Source organism: Physeter macrocephalus, chromosome 15 (genome assembly GCF_002837175.3).
Source record: "Physeter macrocephalus isolate SW-GA chromosome 15, ASM283717v5, whole genome shotgun sequence".
NCBI lineage: Eukaryota > Metazoa > Chordata > Mammalia > Artiodactyla > Physeteridae > Physeter > Physeter macrocephalus.
In genome coordinates, this window is record NC_041228.1 from 41,377,194 (window position 1) to 41,396,314 (window position 19,121).

Here is a 19,121-nt window from a genome sequence, read left to right on the forward strand (position 1 = left end):
TTGCGAAGCACAGGCTCCGGACGCACAGGTTCAGCAGCCATGGTTCACGGGCCCAGCTGCTCCACGGCATGTGGGATCTTCCCGGACCGGGGCACAAACCCGTGTCCCCTGCATTGGCAGGCGGACTCTCAACCACTGCGCCACCAGGGAAGCCCCATGTAAATTTATTTGACTAAAAAGGGACTTCCCTGGTGGTCCAATGGCTAAGACTCCATGCTCCCAGTGCAGGGGGCCCGGGTGCGATTCCCTGGTCAGGGAACTAGATCCCACGTGCCGCAACTAAAGATCCCACATGCTGCACCTAAGACCTGGTACAGCCAAATAAATAAATAAAATATTTTTTTAAAAACAGTAAATAAACTCTACATGTACTGTGACACATTTTTACAATTAAGGTTCCTACAAAATAACTTGAAATATCAAAATTCATGTTTCAGGGCTTCACTTTTTTAATATGTAAAAAATATCTAGTTTGCCCAGCACTATAATATATAATGACCCTTCTCTTTCATGATTAGAAATACTTGAGCCTGATAAAAATCCATAATAGTATTCTGCCATGGAGTGTTTTGTGAGAGCATGTTTTAGGACCTTAAAATTACCTTTTGTTAAAAGAAGTTCATTCATATATATATATATATATATATATATATATATATATATATTTTTTTTTTTTTTTTAAACAACAAAGACTATTCTGATAGGTAGCTTGAAGGGAGCTAAGACTATCCAGAAATGATCATCAGTTAGGTTAGCGGGTAGGAGGAATTGCAGATGATGCCATTTCAATATGAAAGAATACATGTGGAAAAACCTAGTAGTGGGGTATAACTAAAGAGTTATTTCAAACAAAGTATCCTGAAGACGACTGGCTATAAAAGTTCAAAGTATAAGACAGAAACTGAAATAGGAGCCAGATATTTGAGAGAAATAACACATCCTAGGTGGGTAGTGGTCAAAACCATGAGTGGATGAGGTTACCTAGGGAGAATGTAGGGCAATCAGAAAATACCCAAGGACTAACTTCTTGGGAAAACCAAGTTTAAGGGGTAGACAGGGAATACCCACAAAGAAGAAAAGGCAGAAGAGTCAGGGAGAATAAATGAGTAAAAATGCCAGGGAAGCCAAAGGAATAAAGAATCTCAAGGGCTTCCCTGGTGGCGCAGTGGTTGAGAGTCCGCCTGCCGATGCAGGGGACCCGGGTTCGTGCCCCGGTCCGGGAAGATCCCACGTGCCGCAGAGCGGCTGGGCCCGTGAGCCATGGCCGCTGAGCCTGCGCGTCTGGAGCCTGTGCTCCGCAACGGGAGAGGCCACAGCAGTGAGAGGCCCACGTACCGCAAAAAAAAAAAAAAGAATTTCAAGAAGCAAGGAGTGTAAACAACAGGATAAAGACTGAAAAGTATTCACTGGCTTTGACATTTGGTGACCCTTGAGAACAGTTAGAGTGGGGACGGCAGAAGTCAAATTGTATTGGATCAAAGAGTTTAAAAAACTAGGCAGAGAAGGGATGAGAGAGAGGTGGAGTACAGTCAAGAGAAGTTCCTATTAAGGATGAAATTGTTTATAGGTATGGGAGTGGCTGACAATATAGGAGAGGAGATAAGTAACTGAAAGGGACAATCACTGAAAGGACAGAATCAAAAGCATAAGAACTTGTCTTCATCAAAGAGTCGCATAAGCTCTTACTGACTAAAAGCGTGGACTTAACAATGAATACAGTTGTCAATTATTTTGAAGGTGGAAAGCAGGGACCTGAAACAGGAATGTGAAGCTGGCACTCACGGGGCCACAACTCCCAAGACTGTAACTTTCACAGGAACGGGGGCTGATCAGTGTTTTTTTCTGGTCTACTCCAAACAGACAAGGAAGTTACTGAAAATGGAAAAGGGAGAGAGGACAGGGGCTTAATAGGGTGAAAGTCTAAAATATTCCCTAAAAAAGAATGCAGACCACTGACCACTGGCAGGTAAACAAAAGAAATGAGCGGCCAGCTAAGGTTGGAGGCCACGGTTTGGTAGTGGCACAAGTTTATACAGTTGTAGGATTTTTTCCAACAGAACTCAGTGGCTCAGGGGGAAAAAACATAAATTTTTGAACTGATTCAGGGTTGGGACTTTTCCAGATGAAGCAAAAGACAAAAAAGCAAAGATGCTGAAAATATTAATCAGAGTAGTCCTGACAGTCAACCATAGATAGAAGGGGTTCCCAAATCTGGTTTATAATCAGAACTACCTGGGAAAACTTAAAAATTGGATCCCAGGGTCTCATCTCAGATCAAATGAATCAGTATCTCTGAGAGTACACAGGCCAGTATTTGCTGTACGCAAGGTCAGTAGGGAAGGAACGGAAGTTGGAAAAGGGCTGACAGACTGGGGAAAGCTTGGTCATGAACTTGAATATCTCACTGATCATGAGGAAAATGGGAGCGCGGAAGTAAGAAAGGGATAGATTACTGGCACAGAGATCTTATGTAGAGCAATTCTGACAAAAAGGCCTGGCCGTGGGTGGCTGATGAAGAGTAAAGGTGATAATGGAACCTGGAGTGCCAGGGGTTTTGGATAAGTTGATCACATGTGTTTTGATGCACGTAGAGGAACAGCCAGGTAGTTGTTTAGATGAGCTAGTAAGGAGGTAGGTGTAAGCTTCCAAGGAGAAACGGCTTAAAAACTGATACAAGTAGAGATAGTCTAGAAATGCCATCAGGGAACTGGGAAATTTTCAGCATTGCCTTCCAGCCCTGGATAAGTTGGAAATGGGAGAATGAGTAGTCTCCAATTAAGTGGAACTGGCACCATATTCCTTTTCCTTTCTATTTTTTTTTTTTTTTTTTTTTTTTTTGCGGTACGCGGGCCTCTCACTGTCATGACTCCTCCTGTTGCGGAGCACAGGCTCCAGACGCGCAGGCTCAGCGGCCATGGCTCACGGGCCCAGCCACTCTGCGGCATGTGGGATCCTCCCGGACCGGGGCACAAACCTGTGTCCCCTGCATCGGCAGGCGGATCCTCAACCACTGTGCCACCAGGGAAGCCCTCTTTTTTTTTTTTTTTTTGAAAGATGCTGTTGTTATTCTGTTTCCTCTAAATAATGGCCATACAATTTAGTCCAAGTACAAAGCTTTAAAGGACACTTAATAAACGGCATATACTTTTATTAATGAGTGAAAGAGCAAAGAGAAAACATATGGTAATAGTGACACAGCAAATGTTAGGCTTGTAAAAATGACCATGAATTTGTAATGTTTTGGTTTATAAGTCAAATTTAAATAAATAATTCCTCCATCCAGTAACTACTGAGCATCTATTATTTGCCAGGCACCATTCTAGGTATCAACTGTGACAAAACCAATTCCTACCCTCATGGGGAAACAGCCAATAAATAAGTAAATATACAGTATGTCAGTTGTAGATATGGAGAAAAGTTTTAAAAGGGAAATGAGAATAAAAGTATTGGGGGCAAAGGGGGAGACATTGCTATTTTATAAGATGGTCAGGAAAGGACAATTACTTCTTAAGAGGTGACGTTTGAGAAGAGACCTGAGGGAAGTTAAAAGAATGTTCCTGAAAGAGAAAATTTCACAGGCCATTCGGTAGCAAATATTCTTGGCAGGTTCAAAGAACAGTAGGGATATTGGTGTAGGAGAAGTTAGCAAGGGAGAGTCGAATGAATAGCTAGAGGTCAAGTCACATGCGGCCTTGCAGGCCATTGTAAGGACTTTGATGCTGTATGAGACAGGAAATAGTTTAGTATTAGGGAAATTAAGCGCATCATTGAAGAATCAAGGCATAAAATAACTTACCGCAATTTGTCTTTTATCTGTTTCTCCTCTTTTGTGATGAAGATCTAAATGAATCAGTTAAGAATAATAAATTTCATACTATTAAATATCATGAGAGATTCTCAACTTTTGTTTTTTATTTAGAAAATACACAATATTAAATACTTCTTTAATTTACAGAAATGAATTGTTCTAACATCACACACATATGTTGATGAAGGATACAAGTCAAGTATTCCAAAATGGTAACATCCCATATGTAGTCATAGTAGGAGTCCATAGCATCATGACTGAAAAACAGAACTCAGTTACTTCCTCTTTCTTAAGCAGAAAAATTTCAACTTCATTTTATTTCAAAAACCATTCATACCTGTTTTGTTCCTGCAGTGATTTAAAGGCTGTTTTGTAGTCAATCTCTCTGAGGAACTGACATAAAATTGCCACCTACATAAAAAAAGAATTGAAAATGGTTTCATGTAACTAGTATCAACAATGACTACTGGTTTTGGAGGGGTAATTTTTAATGATTCTCATGTCAAGAGTATATTATTTAATTTAAGAGGCCTCGCAGATCAGGCTGAGTGGATCAGCTGATATGTACGGAATCCATCCAATTTTAATTGTAAAAAACCCTTACACAAGTGTCTGTCTGCCCAATATTTTCTTCCCCTGTGACCTAAATCATAAATTTTTAGAGCTTTATCTGAATGAGAAGCTGGCAAAAAGCCAGTTTAGAAAACTGAAGGGAATGGAAAACTGCCAAACAAAAGTGTCAAACATTCAAGGACATATAGAACATCCAATTAAACCTTTCACAGCTGGCAAATACAGAAGCTCATTTTGGCAAAATGTAGGCCAGTCTGCTTAACACTGAAAACAGATCCATTTCAGTCATGTATGTAGGTCATAATGCTGATCTCTTTTTTAATATTTAAATATTTTTAAATTGATTATTATTCACATACCATAATATAAACCCTTTCAGAGTATAAAATTCAGTGGCTTTTAGAATAGTCACAAAATTGTACAACCATCACCACTTTTAAGTCTAAAACATTTCATTACCTGCCCCCCGCAAAAAACAAAAAACTCCATAGCCATTTAGTAGTCAGTCTCCATTCCTCCCCTACCTCTCCACCCCGCAGTCTCTGTCAACCACTAATCTACATTCTGACTCTATAGATTTGCCTATTCTGGACATTCCAAATGAATGAAATCATACAATACAAAGCCTTCTGTATCTGGCTTTTTTTGTTTTTTTTTTGTTTTTTTTTTTTTGTGGTACGCGGGCCTCACACTGCTGCGGCCCCTCCCGCTGCGGAGCACAGGCTCCGGACGCGCAGGCCCAGCGGCCACGGCTCACGGGCCCAGCCGCTCCGCGGCACGCGGGATCCTCCCAGACCGGGGCGCGAACCCGGTTCCCCTGCATCGGCAGGCAGACGCGCAACCACTGCGCCACCAGGAAAGCCCCTGGCTTTTTTTTTACTCAACATAAAACTTCCAGGATTCATCCCTGCTGTAGCATATATCAGTACTTCACAATGGAATAATATTCCATTGTGTATACACACACACACCCACACCAAATCTTATCTATTCATCAGCTGATGAACATTTGGGTTGTTTCCACTTTTTGGCTATTATGAATAATGCTGCTATAAACATTTCATGTACAAATTCTTCGGTGGACATATGTTTTCAGTTTTCTTGGTTAGATACCCAGGAGTGAAACTGCTGAGTCATATGGTAGGTAATTCAATGTTTAACTTCTTGAGCAAGCACCAAATTGTTTTCCAAAGAGGTTGCCCCATTTATATTCCTACCAGCAACATATGAGGGTTCTCATTTCTCCACATCTTCACCAATACTTGTTACTATCTTTCAGTTACAGCCTCCTTGTGAGTGTGAAGTGATATCTCATTGTGGTGCTTACATTTCCCTAATGATTAATGTACATACCTACTTTTAAATATAAGAAAACATATTTGAGAATGCTTTTTCCATTTATAAGGTTCAAAGACCAATGTCTTCTAACTCATACTTTCATTTTAGTTAAATTCTGTAAACTATTTTCAAAAAATTTAAAGAACATGCAAATTCTTAAATACCATAAATTTAAGCAATTATGATACAGAAAATAAACGCTATTTCCCAGTCCAATGCCTTATATTTATTATAAACTCTAATATTCTAATATGAAAACAGACCAGCATCATAATATTATAAACTAACCTGTGTGTGGCAATTCAGCAAAGAACAGCACTTTATCATTCGTTTTATTACCTACAAAACAAAATTCTGGTTATTTTCAAAAACTAGTCAATGTCAATTGTAACAAATGTACCACTCTGATGTGGGATGTCAATCGTGAGGTAGGTTGCACATGTATGGGGACAGGAGGTACTTGAAAACTCTGTATTTTTCACTCAATTTTGCTATGAATCTAAAACTGCTCCAAAAAATAGAACTTTTAAGTTAAAAAAATCTTAAATCTTATTTCAAAAGCCATTATTGTAAATATTAAAAAATGCCATTTACTAAATTATGATATTGGTGGCCTAAACCAGAGGAAAGGGTAATGCATATTGAGAGAAAATTAACAAAATTTGAGATTTAGGAGGCAGAATCAATATGCCTTGAAGGCTGAATGGATGTTGGTGGAAAGGTTAGTAAAGAAAAAAGGATGACACTCAGGATTTATGCTTGGTCAACTCAAAGGGCTAAACAAAGGTGACTGCTATTTCGGTGGGGTCTTCTGTTTTTGTTTTTGTTTTGGTGTGGGAAGGTCATCAGGAGGAGAGACTGGTAGAGTAAGATGCTGAATCAGGGGACTTCCCTGGTGGTCCAGTGGGTAAGACTCCACGCTCCCAATGCAGGGGGCCCGGGTTCGATCCCTGGTCAGGGAACTAGATCCCACACGCATGCTGCCAACTAAGAAGGAGTTCGCATGCTGCAACTAAGAGCCGGTATGCTGCAGCAAAGAGCCTGCAAGCCGCAACTAAGACCCAGAGCAGCCTAATTAATTAATTAATACTAAAAAAAAAAAAAAAAAAAGGTGCTGAATCAGTTTTGGACAGGTTGAGTTTGAGGTGTTTTGGGGAAATCAAAGCAGCAATAGCTGTGGGCAATGGAAATATGGAGAGCAATCAATTTGGGAGTTACCACCACATACATGGAAATGAATCAGCTCATGCTAAAAGAGGCCCAGGAAGCAGAACATTTAAAGACAGACAAGGAGAAAGCAAGCCCGCAAAAACAACCTACCTGGTCTGTATAAACATCTGGGGGCACAGCCTTATTAAAGAAATCAGAACACACAGCTCCTGCCTGGAGGTAATAGTGAAGAGCTGCCGAATACTGATTTGTTGCTTGAAGTAGAAAACAGAGATAAAGAATTACCTGCCATTAAATACACAGCTGGAAAAATAGGGCCTCTTTTGTGAAGAGTCAGGTGTTACTTCATGTTTGACAAAAGCAGATTCAAACCACAGACCTAGGGATAACACTTAGCCAGGCCAACAATGAGAAAAACTGGCTTTATTTTTTCAACCACTTTAAAGTAGTTGTATAATAGAGTCTTTCCTTCTAAAACTGATTAGCCAAATATTTAGCTCAGATTCCTTGTCAAACTTAGTGGTACAGAATTTAGTATCTGGAGGTATTTATTTCCCAAATGACTATACTAGAAACAGACCTCATTTTTCTGAGGCAGTTTAGAATCAGAAAATCTATTCTGAATAAAGATATTAAGATCCTGATAATAAATTCTTTGCAGGGCTGGGGTAAAACTGAGCATTAAAATTGGCAAGTATTTATTTCAAAAATAATCCAGGAGAGAGTAGGATGATGTAGGTGAGGGTACAGATGAAATGAGACTGGCCATGAGTTAATTACTGTTAAAGCTGGGCGGCAACAAACTATTATCTATAAAATAAATAAGCTACAAGGGTGTATTGTACAACACAAGGAATACAGCCAGTATTTTGTAGTAACTATCAATGGAATATAACCTTTAAAAACTGTGAACCACTATGTTGTAAACCTGTAACTTATGTAATATTGCACATCAACTATACTTCAATTTAAAAAATGAAAAAAATAAAAATGACTTAAGGCTGCTTGCAATAAGTCACTTAAAAAAAGCTGGGTGGCAGACACAGGAGATACATGGGGATTCATTATACTATTCTCTCTACTCTTACATTTTGAACGTTCTCTTTAAAAAAATCAACTCCTAAAAAAGTGACCCAGAATGACACCAGTCAGAACTTTAATTTGATCTGTAGAGTAACAGAAATATGAGAAATTCCCTATCAAGTTGGAAAATCTATCACATACAACCGGGGGGAAAAATTAGGAATCTATTTTCAAGAACACAAATAATTATCAAGAGTGCCTGGACATATTTTAGAACCTTTAAAGAGCAATTTTGTAAACTAAACTTTAACCTCTTTCCTTAAAAATGTTTTACCAACTTTTTAGATGACCATTTACTATTAAAAAAAAAAACCACACAGAATAAAAGTAGTCAACATAAAACTAAAAGCATCTGAATCAAAGGCTCAGAAAAATGCATACATATAACAATAATAGTTACTTTCAATTTTATCTAGGAAGAAGAGTTAGAGAATGTCAAAAACAAGACTTAAGTTTAATAATGTGTTGTAATAACAAGTGTAATATATTTATTTTCACTTCTAAAACTGCTACGAAAACAAAACACAAAGCAACCATACATCTCACTTACCAAAATAAATGTCTGCCTGAATAATTAACCAGGAATGGTTGTTTGGGTTTATACTGAGGGCATACCGAACTAGCTCTTTCACTGTGATAGCCACGGCTTCAAAGTCCACGGACTGGAGGCTATATGAAAGACAATAAACATAATCTCTATTTTAAGAGTCAACTTCAAATTCCATACACATATTTATTAAAAACAAAAAGACTCAGTCAAAATTTAGGTGATCATAAATACAATGCTAAATATTACTATGAGTAAATATTTTAAAACTATCAAAACAACTAAATCTGAGGAAGTGTGAGCAGCTAACTTTTTATAAGGGGCTGAAAACAATCTGATTTTTGTTTCCTTTATTTTCCCAAAATGCCAAAGAAGGCCACTCTAAAGTATCTTTAAATATTCGACAATATAAAGCACAAAAAAAGTCATAGGATAAAACCCTGTCTCCACTTTTTATGCACAATTTACAGGCAACAAAATTATAAAGAGACAGACTCATAAAAATTTTCCAAATGATTTTTAAGTTCTGTTATCTAGAGGAAGCTACAGAAAACAAGGGCTCAAAGACTAACAATACTGCTACATGGCCTTAAATTCACCTTGTGCCTTCTTGTAAGGGTTAACTAACTCCTCTGGATTAGACGTTTCACCAGGTTGGGGCGAGCTGTGGCAAGGGTATCACTGCAGCACATTTGGAAGTAATGAAGAATCCAAAAAAGAGTACGGAAGGGGGCCAGCTGCTCTGAGCCTAGTTAAGCCTGGAAGTCCTGAGATGCAGAATTAGGAGGTGGAACTGTGAGGATAAAGCCAAGCCAGCACCCAAGAAACACGCTGACAGCCCCTACAGCGAGACCCAGCAGGGGAGAACAAGCTTTGGCTTCAGAAACACACCAAGGTTCAAGTCCTGGCTCTATCATCTAACAAGGTTGGACAAAGTACTCCTGTTGCCCTGAGGGGTTAGATTTTACCATAACTCACCACTGTTCCCAGTACAGTGGGAAAGTATTGTGGTGCCATTAGTAAATACCCAACTGTTGATTTACAACTAATTTATTTACAATTATTTAAATGAGTTATACTGGTTTATGTTTCCTAGAAATTATAAAATGTTAAGTCTAAGAATTCTATCTACATATCAAACAATCAATTTTAAAATAGTAATACTTAATCCATGCCATCCTCACACTACTCTTGGAGTCAATAAAGACTCCTCCTGCTCAAGACAAATATATTTTCTGGTCAAACATTTAGTTACATTTTATTTTCTCTGGGTTAATTTACATTAAAGTAATTTTATCATGAAAATAATAGTTAAGCCTACTACGTGGCAGCCCTTATTCTAAACACCTAGCTTAGAAAGTTTATTGTTTAATCCTCACAAGGTAGGTACTATTCTTATACCCGTTTTACAGATGAGGAAACTGGCACAGAAAGCAACTAACCCAAGGTCATATACCTGGGAAGTGGAGAGGCTGGGACTCAATCTCTCTGAGTCTGGCTCAGAACCTCTATGATAAACCATTCTTTTGCCCCATTTATAAACACACATTGAAAAAAAATCAATCATTAGTTTACAGTCTAAACTTAGGCCAAAGAAGTAACACCAAAGAGGTATTACAACCATCAATTAAAAAGGCAAAATGGGGCTTCCCTGGTGGCGCAGTGGTTGGGAGTCCGCCTGCCGATGCAAGGGACGCAGGTTCGTGCCCCAGTCCCGGAAGATCCCACATGCCGCGGAGCGGCCGCCATGGCCGCTGAGCCTGCGCGTCCGGAGCCTGTGCTCCGCAACGGGAGAGGCCACAACAGTGAGAGGCCCACGTACCGCAAAAAAAAAAAAAAAGGCAAAATGACCTCTACCTGATTCTTGGATTGCTATCTAATATACCAAATTTTATTTAAAAATCTGTAGTTATTTGCTTCAGGAAGCATAGTGCTTCTGTGGGAACTAAGGCTCAGTAAGCGGAGGGAAGGGTCACTCACCCACTTTAGACTCTCCGAATCCCTGTCAGAGAGAGAACGGCTTCCAATCTCTAAGACTGAGACGGAAGCAAATTGCTCTCATTCTACTGCCTGCTTACTTACCTAGTACAATCTTTTCTTCTTCAAAAATGCCACTAAAAGCAATAAAATAAGGCCTAGATCTGCCCTTCAGGCACAAAGAAGATGATTGGCAGGGAAGAGAGAAAAGGAAAAGTAACTTTTGTGAGGAAACAAATGGACTCTCCTGAATGAGAAGTTGCTACGTGTGGGAAGAGAAAAATATAAATGGTTTCTTCTTCCAGGAAAGGAACCTTTTCTTCTTTCCCCCCGCAAAATTCCCCCATCCTCTTACTGTGATTCTCAGGAGATGAAAGTTAAGAGAGAAGATTTCTTAAATTACTTAAAGAACTTCTTAAAGCAACTAAAAAGGGTTGGGAACCTCTGACAATCACTGTTAGAAAAACCTGATAGAAAGTCATTCTTTCATTAGCCTCAATTTTCTAATTCTCCCACTGACAAGGAATCAGGACTACTGAGAGACTGTCTAGGTTCTACTTAAGGCTAGTATACCTTAGCTCTTACTTAGTTATGCGTTATCCATAATTTTTAGGAAGATTACTGTTAACAGAGAAACATGAAGTTGGCTATAGAGTCCTAACAAATTGCAGCCTTTTAATCAAATTATTCAAGGTTATCTACATCAATCAGGATGGTTTCTAAATATATAAACAATTTAATAAAATGTAAGCTATAATACTTCTTACTTGGGGATGGAGGATGGCCAGATAGAAATGTGTTCAGCTGTAATATCATTCACAATGTCCTCCTTATTTAAAAAAAAAAAAAAAAAAAAAAAGCATGATTTAAAAGGAAATTTCTTCCAAAGATTTTTTAGATGAAATTATAAAATACTTACCCGAACATTGTGAAGTTTCACAAAGAGTGATAAAATAATAGTCAAAACCAACGGTTCCTATGAGAAAGAAAACACAGAATCCTTAAATATTATATATATTTTAATATTTCTCCCATCAACCTCAAGGATACCAAGTATTTTCCTTCAAAAGATTCTTACAGTTTTGAAAATTACCACCTGTTTTAGTTTACAGTACACTAAAGATCAACTTTATTTTTAATCTCAGGAAAGAAATGACACCACACAATTTACACAGAAATGACCAAACTTAGGTGTCTGTCCTCAGGTCTTTTGAAATTGAGTAAACAGACCTCTTTCCAACTAGTACTTCCAGCTACCTCTAGAAAAAATTGACTTTTTATTCCTTAAAATAATATTTAAAGGACGGAATTTAAAGAGTGGAATCTATGTCCAATAAATAAGTATGACGTTAATCCTATCAAGAAAAATTAAAGTTAGGCTTCACCCATCTAGCCCTATTATGAAGAATTCTTTACAGTTTAAAAAACACCTGTTCTATTCACTAAAACATGGTAAGGTAAATGCAAAACAAACTTCTCCATTCAGACTATCCCATCCTCAAAAAAATGATCACTGAAGGTAAAAAGCACATTAACAGATTACTTAAATAATCAGCATTTAAACACTCAATATTTTTTTGTCATATTCTACAGAAATCAGCAATAGTAATTAGATCAATTTTTATAAAGCTTACCCGTAATTTTTTGATAAAAGAAAGCAGTTCACTCCTAGAAAAAACACAAATTGTGTATATGCATTTAATATCAGAAATTAAAAATAAAAACAAGAAAGTAAATTATACGTGAAGGTTTATTCCTAACTTTCCAGTCCTGCATGTATAAAAGAGTATAATATTATACTGTCGTACTAACCTAATAAAATGTCTTTCCTGTTTTAATCACATGTGACATCTTCAGTACCATCCAACCAAAACTGTTGATTTTGAACTCAGGTTTGATTATATTAAATGATTAATAAGTAGTCTCTTAAAGTAACATATAAACAAGGTATTTCCTAAGGTGGCCATATCAGACAAGTCCAGCAGAGATCAGCACCACAGAATTCTTACATTGCCCATCTTTATGATGCACAAGGATAATGGCAGATGTTCTTACAACAGTACAAATAGTATAAATAAATAACTAAAAAAGCAAACTGATAGAAACATACCGATACATTATACCTAATGTAGACTCCCTCTGCTTTATTAAACTAATTCTGCCATCATTTCCTCGTTTGTGTTGACTGGACACACTACAGATCTGAACAACAACTTCCCAAAGGTCTTTAGCAGTCCGTCTACTTTCTTTAGGGCCTGGAAGTTCTTTGCATGTAGCTGCTAAAAGCTGTCCAAGCTATAACATGAAAAACAGACAGAAAATACACAAAAGATAATTTCTATTATTGAGGAACACTTGAAGAAAGATAAATAACTGCCCACACATATGAAGCACAGGTACCTTATGCTGTGCCTTCTATCCAACCACTGAGGAATTGAGAGCTCACTGTCTACTGACAGATCTGAATCCGATCTGGGAAGGGGATCCTCTGGTCCCACCACATTATAAACCTCCTTGTTTCTAAACAATTATAGTCTAATGAGAAGAAAATGAGACAATGCAAAGAGGTATGTGATCTATTAAGTGGGAAAAAACAAAACTGCTACATACACATAGTATGATCCCACCTTTAAAAAAAAAAAGCCCGTAATGGAACATATACACTACAATGTTAACTGTAAAAGCCCAGCGATGAGACTAAAATAGGGGTTAAGTTTCACTCACACACACAATTTTTTTTTAATTTTAATGAAAAAAATGAGGAAAAAATATGGACATTGAAGTTGGCAGAATAAAGGAACAAGATCTAGAGCAACTTTTCTCTAAGAAAAATGACAGCAACTGGGGATGGAGCTACTGCTGATGTGAGGAGGTAGAATTAAGGAAGGATAGATTACTGAAAGTGACTGATCTGAATAAAGGCAGCCTTCAGGACCAAAGGTGTAGGAAGGACCCAGAAATAATGAATGGAAGGGCTGAAAGCAAAAGGCAGAGAAAAGACAGGCCCAAAATGTAGAGAAAGAAATAGGCTTATATGCCAAATCCAGCACATCTTTCCTTCTATAATTTAAGCAAGAGAGGGCCCCTCTATCCTTTGTTTTTAGTAATTCTTATACATCATTTCTCTTTAGAGGATAAAGTAGCCAAGGATAATTCACATCCATCAGGAATACCCAGTTCCCTGACTGGACCTAGAAAAGGTTCATAATGGGGTCCCACTGCTTAAAGAAAGAGGCAGAATTATGACAAAGGTGAAAATAGTGCTTTTCCCCCAAATTTCAAACATAGAAAAGCTGAAAGTACAGTTCAATAAATACCTGAACACTTGACTTAATTTACAAGAATTCTGGTGCTTCCTAAAGCTAGTGAAAATGGTGTTAAAAACCCTAGCTATGCTATGTGAATGGAAATCAAGGGTCCCTGATCTAGGAGAACATTTCAACCTGCCTGCCTACTGCACATACTCTTCTCTAACAACTGGGATCAAAATGTACACAAGTTATTTACTGCAGTTCTCAATTTCATTTTCTGCTGTCAGAGATCACATGCTTGGCTGAAGGTTACTACATTAAGCAAGTAAATTCACTTAAAAGTAAGAATTTTCAGAGGTATTAGGCCCCAAGTCAATTGAATTCCACAAACATCCTTGAGCATCTCCTATGTGCTGGGTATCAAGCAAAGCACTGAAAATATGAAAATTAACTGTCCTCAAGAAGCTCACTGTTTTACAGGGAAGACAGACAGGTGAACAAATAATTTACTATACAGTATAAGTGCAACAAAAGAAATATGTCCACAGTACAACAGCACAGAAGTAACAAGAACAGCAAGTTTGCAAAGAAAAGAATTATGGAAAGCTTCAAAGAAACTACACAAACAGGCAAAAGTGGAAAGAGCATCTCGGCCAAGTGAACAAACAGCACACAGAAGTGCAGAAGTGCGCAAGCCTGAGAAAGCACTGTGTGTACAAGGGCCGTGAGCGCTCTGGCACCACAGACAGAGCTGGCATGACAGGGAGGGAGAAGGAGAAGCTCCCACACCTTAAAAGGCCTTGCAAGGGGCTTCCCTAGTGGCGCAGTGGTTGAGAGTCCGCCTGCCGACGCAGGGGACACGGGTTTGTGCCCCGATCCGGGAAGATCCCACATACCGCGGAGCGGCTGGGCCCGTGAGCCATGGCCGCTGAGCCTGCGCGTCCGGAGCCTGTGCTCCGCAGCAGGAGAGGCCCCAGCAGTGAAAGGCCCGCGTGCCGGAAAAAAAAAAAAGGCCTTGCAGGCCATGGCAAAAGCCATGGTCTTTGTCTTATACCATTATGACTGTTAGCACCAACCTCTCCTCCTCCTCCCACTAGCTAGTCTCTTATAATCCAAGCGCCCATAAATGCTGTACATTTTCCAATATACAACACTACCCCCCATACTGATCCAAGGGAGAGGCTGGACTGTTTTTATTATTTCAAAAGGTCATATTTAGTCACATGTGTAAGATTTTTTCCTTTCCTTTTTCCATTCCTAAGAAATGGAAAATAAAACTGATTAAAAATCACTTAATATTTCACTACCCAGGGATAATGACTATTAATATCCTTCCAGACTCTTCCTTATGCATCTGTATACATATTCCACACCAAATTCAAAGTTTGAAAGCTGCTCTAAATTGTATAATTTTTAATACCTGATCCCTTACTCTAGACTTCTTAATCTGATTACTTTCTCCTCTACGTTAACAGGGGAACAAGGGGCCAACTAGGGAAGGAGACACACAAAACCCTAATCCAGATGAGACAATGAGATGCCTCAGTGGCCCCTGCAGCAAGGTCACCTCATACCCTTCCCTCCTCTGTGGCCAGATCAAGGGGAACTGCAGGAAGCAGTGAGCCAGCCTAGCCCAAGGTTAGGCAACCTACAACACAATACCCCGTGCCCTTCCACACTGCAGGCCCTCAAACATGTGGCTAGCCTTCCTGGTGCACAGCTCCACAGAATTCACAGCTAAGAGAAGCAAAGAGAAAAGCCACGGCACTGTCATAATACTAAGCAACGAGCTACTGTTCTAAGTGGAAATGATAATCTTGAAACGAAACGGTTGTCTCATCTGAGAGTTTACTAAAGACAAGAGACTGCTGGGCATAATCAGACAAATATCCTAGATATTAGGAACTCCTATCTCAGAAAGTTCACTAAAAAAACAGATATAATCCAATGTCTGAAATTCCAAAGAGAAGGATGACTCAAGTATGACAATAAATTTTTATGAACGACCATAAAGAAAACAAAAAGGAGGAAAAAAGCAAAAGAAATCAGTAAGTCTTCAAAGGGTTGAAGTGAAATGAGCTCAGTTTTTTAAAGGCCATACATGAAATAAAGAGGAAGAAACAAATAACCAAAGACAAATGTAAAAACTGGTACAGTGTTGCAAGGTTTCCAGATAACCATCCATTTAAGGGACTGTGTACTGAAGATGAGATGACTGCAGATAAGAACAAAAGGTAACACAAGCATTAAGAAAAGAGTAAGGAAATCTGAAGGACCAAACATATATAAAAAGAGTGGTAAATCATGAAATGTTTTGTTTTTTTTAACTACAAGACCAGAAAGGGAGAAAAGTTCACTGCTTATTCAGGGTAAACATAATATTAACACATGAAAGAAAGAATCTTAGGGAAGACCTCCTGTCTCTCTTTATTTTTTATTTTATTTTATTTTTTTTGTGGTACGCGGGCCTCACACTGTTGTGGCCTCTCCCGTTGCGGAGCACAGGCTCCGGACGCGCAGGCTCAGCGGCCATGGCTCACGGGCCCATCCGCTCCGCGGCATGTGGGATCCTCCCAAACCGGGGCGCGAACCCGGTTCCCCTGCATCGGCAGGCGGACGCGCAACCACTGCGCCACCAGGGAAGCCCTCTCTTTATTTTTGATGTTTTCTCTACCCAGAAGCATTTTCAGTTGTGCAGGATAGGTGTAATTAAGAAAGGAGAATAAACAAACAACATACCATCAATTCACTGAATGAACTGTTTCATTGGAAATAATCACTAATAACAAACATGTACCCTAATAAGAATCAGGTATCAATTTAGAGAGTTTAATAGGCTTTGAAGAAGGGTAAGGTGCTCAAATGGAAAATGGGTGCAGCTCATCCCTAACGGCCCCCCCAGTTCAACCCAGCTAGACCCAGGTATTCCAGAGCTGAAACTGGAGTTTGACTATATCAATCAAAGCAAGAAAAGCTGACTAACTTCTCACTAGTTTAGGATTATACCAAAATGTTGTCTATTAACGAAATAATTTTTGCTTGCATTCTCATAACTATAGGGTAGAAGGAAAAAATATTAGAGAGGGCAAACTCAAGTGCCTGAATTATCAAAAACTATACTTTTACCTACAAACCAACAAGCATTTGTCCAAACTTAGACTGAATCTTAGAAACTGGACAAGCTCCCTAAGTAGTACAGATCTAAAGACACTGGTCCAATAATCCCACCCTAATAATCCTTTTATTTAGATTAATCATGAATTACCTTTACATATGGATTACTCTGAAGCAGAAATGCAGGAACTTGCAGGGTAAGGTATTCATTTTCCCTCCAGTTTAACATAAAAGCAACACACTCCTCAGCAATAACTTGACGAAGAGGAATATCTAAAAAGCAAAGAAGAAAGTAGTTGGAGTTACCATCATAACATTAAAAGAACAAAGCATGGGACTTCCCTGGCAGTCCAGTGCTTACAGTGCTGTGCTATCACTGCAGAGGGTGCAGGTTTGATCCCTGGTAAGGGAACTGGGATCCTGCAAGCCGTGCAACGTGGTGTGGCAATCAATCAACCAATAAATAACAAAGCAAATAGTTGCTCGGATTCCAGCTGAACAAATTAAAAACTATAGTTACAGATGAAAAAATAGAAAAACACTAACATTTTATACTTTTCTCTAGAAAGTTTAAGGTCTCCCAATAATAGGTTGCCACAGTTCCCACTATTAATCAACAAAATTCTCTACTAAGAACACCTTAAGATGCCTAATACTCTACTGTGGAAGTCTAGGAGTTGGTACCCAGCCTCTACAAATTTATAATTTAAATGAGCAGAGAGGGATTTCCCTGGTGGTCCAGTGGTTAAGAATCCGCCTTCCAATGCAGGGGACGCGGGTTCGATCCCTGGTCAGGGAACTAAGGTCCCACATGCCACGGGGGCAACTAAGCCCACATGCCGCAACTACTACTGAGCACGCGGGCCGCAACTACTACTGAGCACGCCGTCCACAACTAGAGAGCCTGCGTGCTGCAACTACAGGGCCCACGAGCTCTAGAGCTCACACGCCACAACTAGAGAGACGCCTACGGGCTGCAACTAAGACCCGATGCAGCCAAAAATAGATAAATAAATGAGCAGAGAAGAACCACACAAACAAAACAAATATATAATGGTATGGTATAAACTTCTAGCTATTTAGAGCACAGAAATAGGTAAACCATGTTTAAAGCTGTAATAAATCCACGTTAATATGTTTTTCATTTTTTAATAATTTTTCCTGATTAAAACATGATAAATATTCATAAGAGACAAATCATTCACTCATTCAAAAAATACGTACTATACCTGTAACAAATTTAAATAAAAAGATATGCGGGAAAAAAAATCACTCAGAATTGTTTGACCATTATTTCCTTTGAAATAAATAATTATTAAATATACCTTAATATTAAATACATTGTGAATTTTTGTAGCTCAAAGTATATAATACTCAGGTTTTAATGTATTTCAACAAAGAGGAAAAGAAACCCAATGAATACTAAATAACAATGTTAAAACTTAAAATGGGGAGAGCTATTAAACTTCTTGAGTACCTACGTTTTTCAGTCTTTCTAAAGTCTTTGCCTGTGGCTATTTGTTTATATCTCACGTTATCCCAAAAAGCAACTGGAGATGACAAAAAAGAGGCACAGGAACACACCAAAATTATGTAAAAATACATTATGTGCATCATCTTCTTAAAGGAGTGAAGATAGAAGTAAATTTAATATCCCAGTGTACCACATGTCACTGTGCGTTGTGCACCATACACTTTGCCAAAGGAAGGCCAGATAGCATTTGGCTCCAAGGCGTCCTTTATTCACTGGGCATCTCTCATTAGTGAGTCCACAATGGTTCTTAAGGAAGAATCAGCATCTAGAGAGTGGGGTTCAAACGTTTTCTTGTTCTTCCTAACAGTACATCCTTTCCTTCTCATTTCAAACACTGCTTATAACACAAACTATGGGACAAATAGATGAACATTCATTAAGTTAGGGGAGAGAAGGAAGAATGGAGGGAGGGAGGGAGGGAGGAAAAAGTGAAGTGAACTCCAAACTACTCAAATGCCAAAAACATTGTACAAAGAGACTATAATTATTTGAAGGCATTTCCAACCATTTCAAAAAGTAAAAGCACAGGCTTAAGTTGGCCTGATGAGTTCAAAACACATTTCCGTCTCTTACTTCATGACTTCGGCCAAATTCTTTAACCTTAGTTTCTTGATTTACAAAACGGGGATAATTAAATAAGAAGCTACTTCATGGGCTTCCCTGGTGGCGCAGTGGTTGAGAATCCGCCTGCCGATGCAGGGGACACGGGTTCGTGCCCCGGTCCGG

The 19,121-nt window shown here is 38.8% G+C and overlaps 1 protein-coding gene across 1 annotated transcript in view; it reads right to left on the reverse strand.

Annotated features, from left to right (window-relative positions):
• Positions 1–19,121, reverse strand: part of INTS8 (integrator complex subunit 8) — a 49,768-nt gene that overhangs the window by 498 nt on the left and 30,149 nt on the right. The window contains exons 16-26 of the mRNA XM_024115885.2: positions 17,013–17,134; positions 12,607–12,791; positions 12,131–12,164; positions 11,416–11,472; positions 11,264–11,325; positions 8,523–8,641; positions 7,040–7,143; positions 6,008–6,058; positions 4,146–4,219; positions 4,001–4,065; positions 3,797–3,840 (exon numbers count right to left, since the gene is read on the reverse strand). Of these exons, the coding sequence (XP_023971653.1) occupies positions 3,797–3,840; positions 4,001–4,065; positions 4,146–4,219; positions 6,008–6,058; positions 7,040–7,143; positions 8,523–8,641; positions 11,264–11,325; positions 11,416–11,472; positions 12,131–12,164; positions 12,607–12,791; positions 17,013–17,134 (917 nt within the window). The remainder of the gene's footprint in view (positions 1–3,796; positions 3,841–4,000; positions 4,066–4,145; positions 4,220–6,007; positions 6,059–7,039; positions 7,144–8,522; positions 8,642–11,263; positions 11,326–11,415; positions 11,473–12,130; positions 12,165–12,606; positions 12,792–17,012; positions 17,135–19,121) is intronic.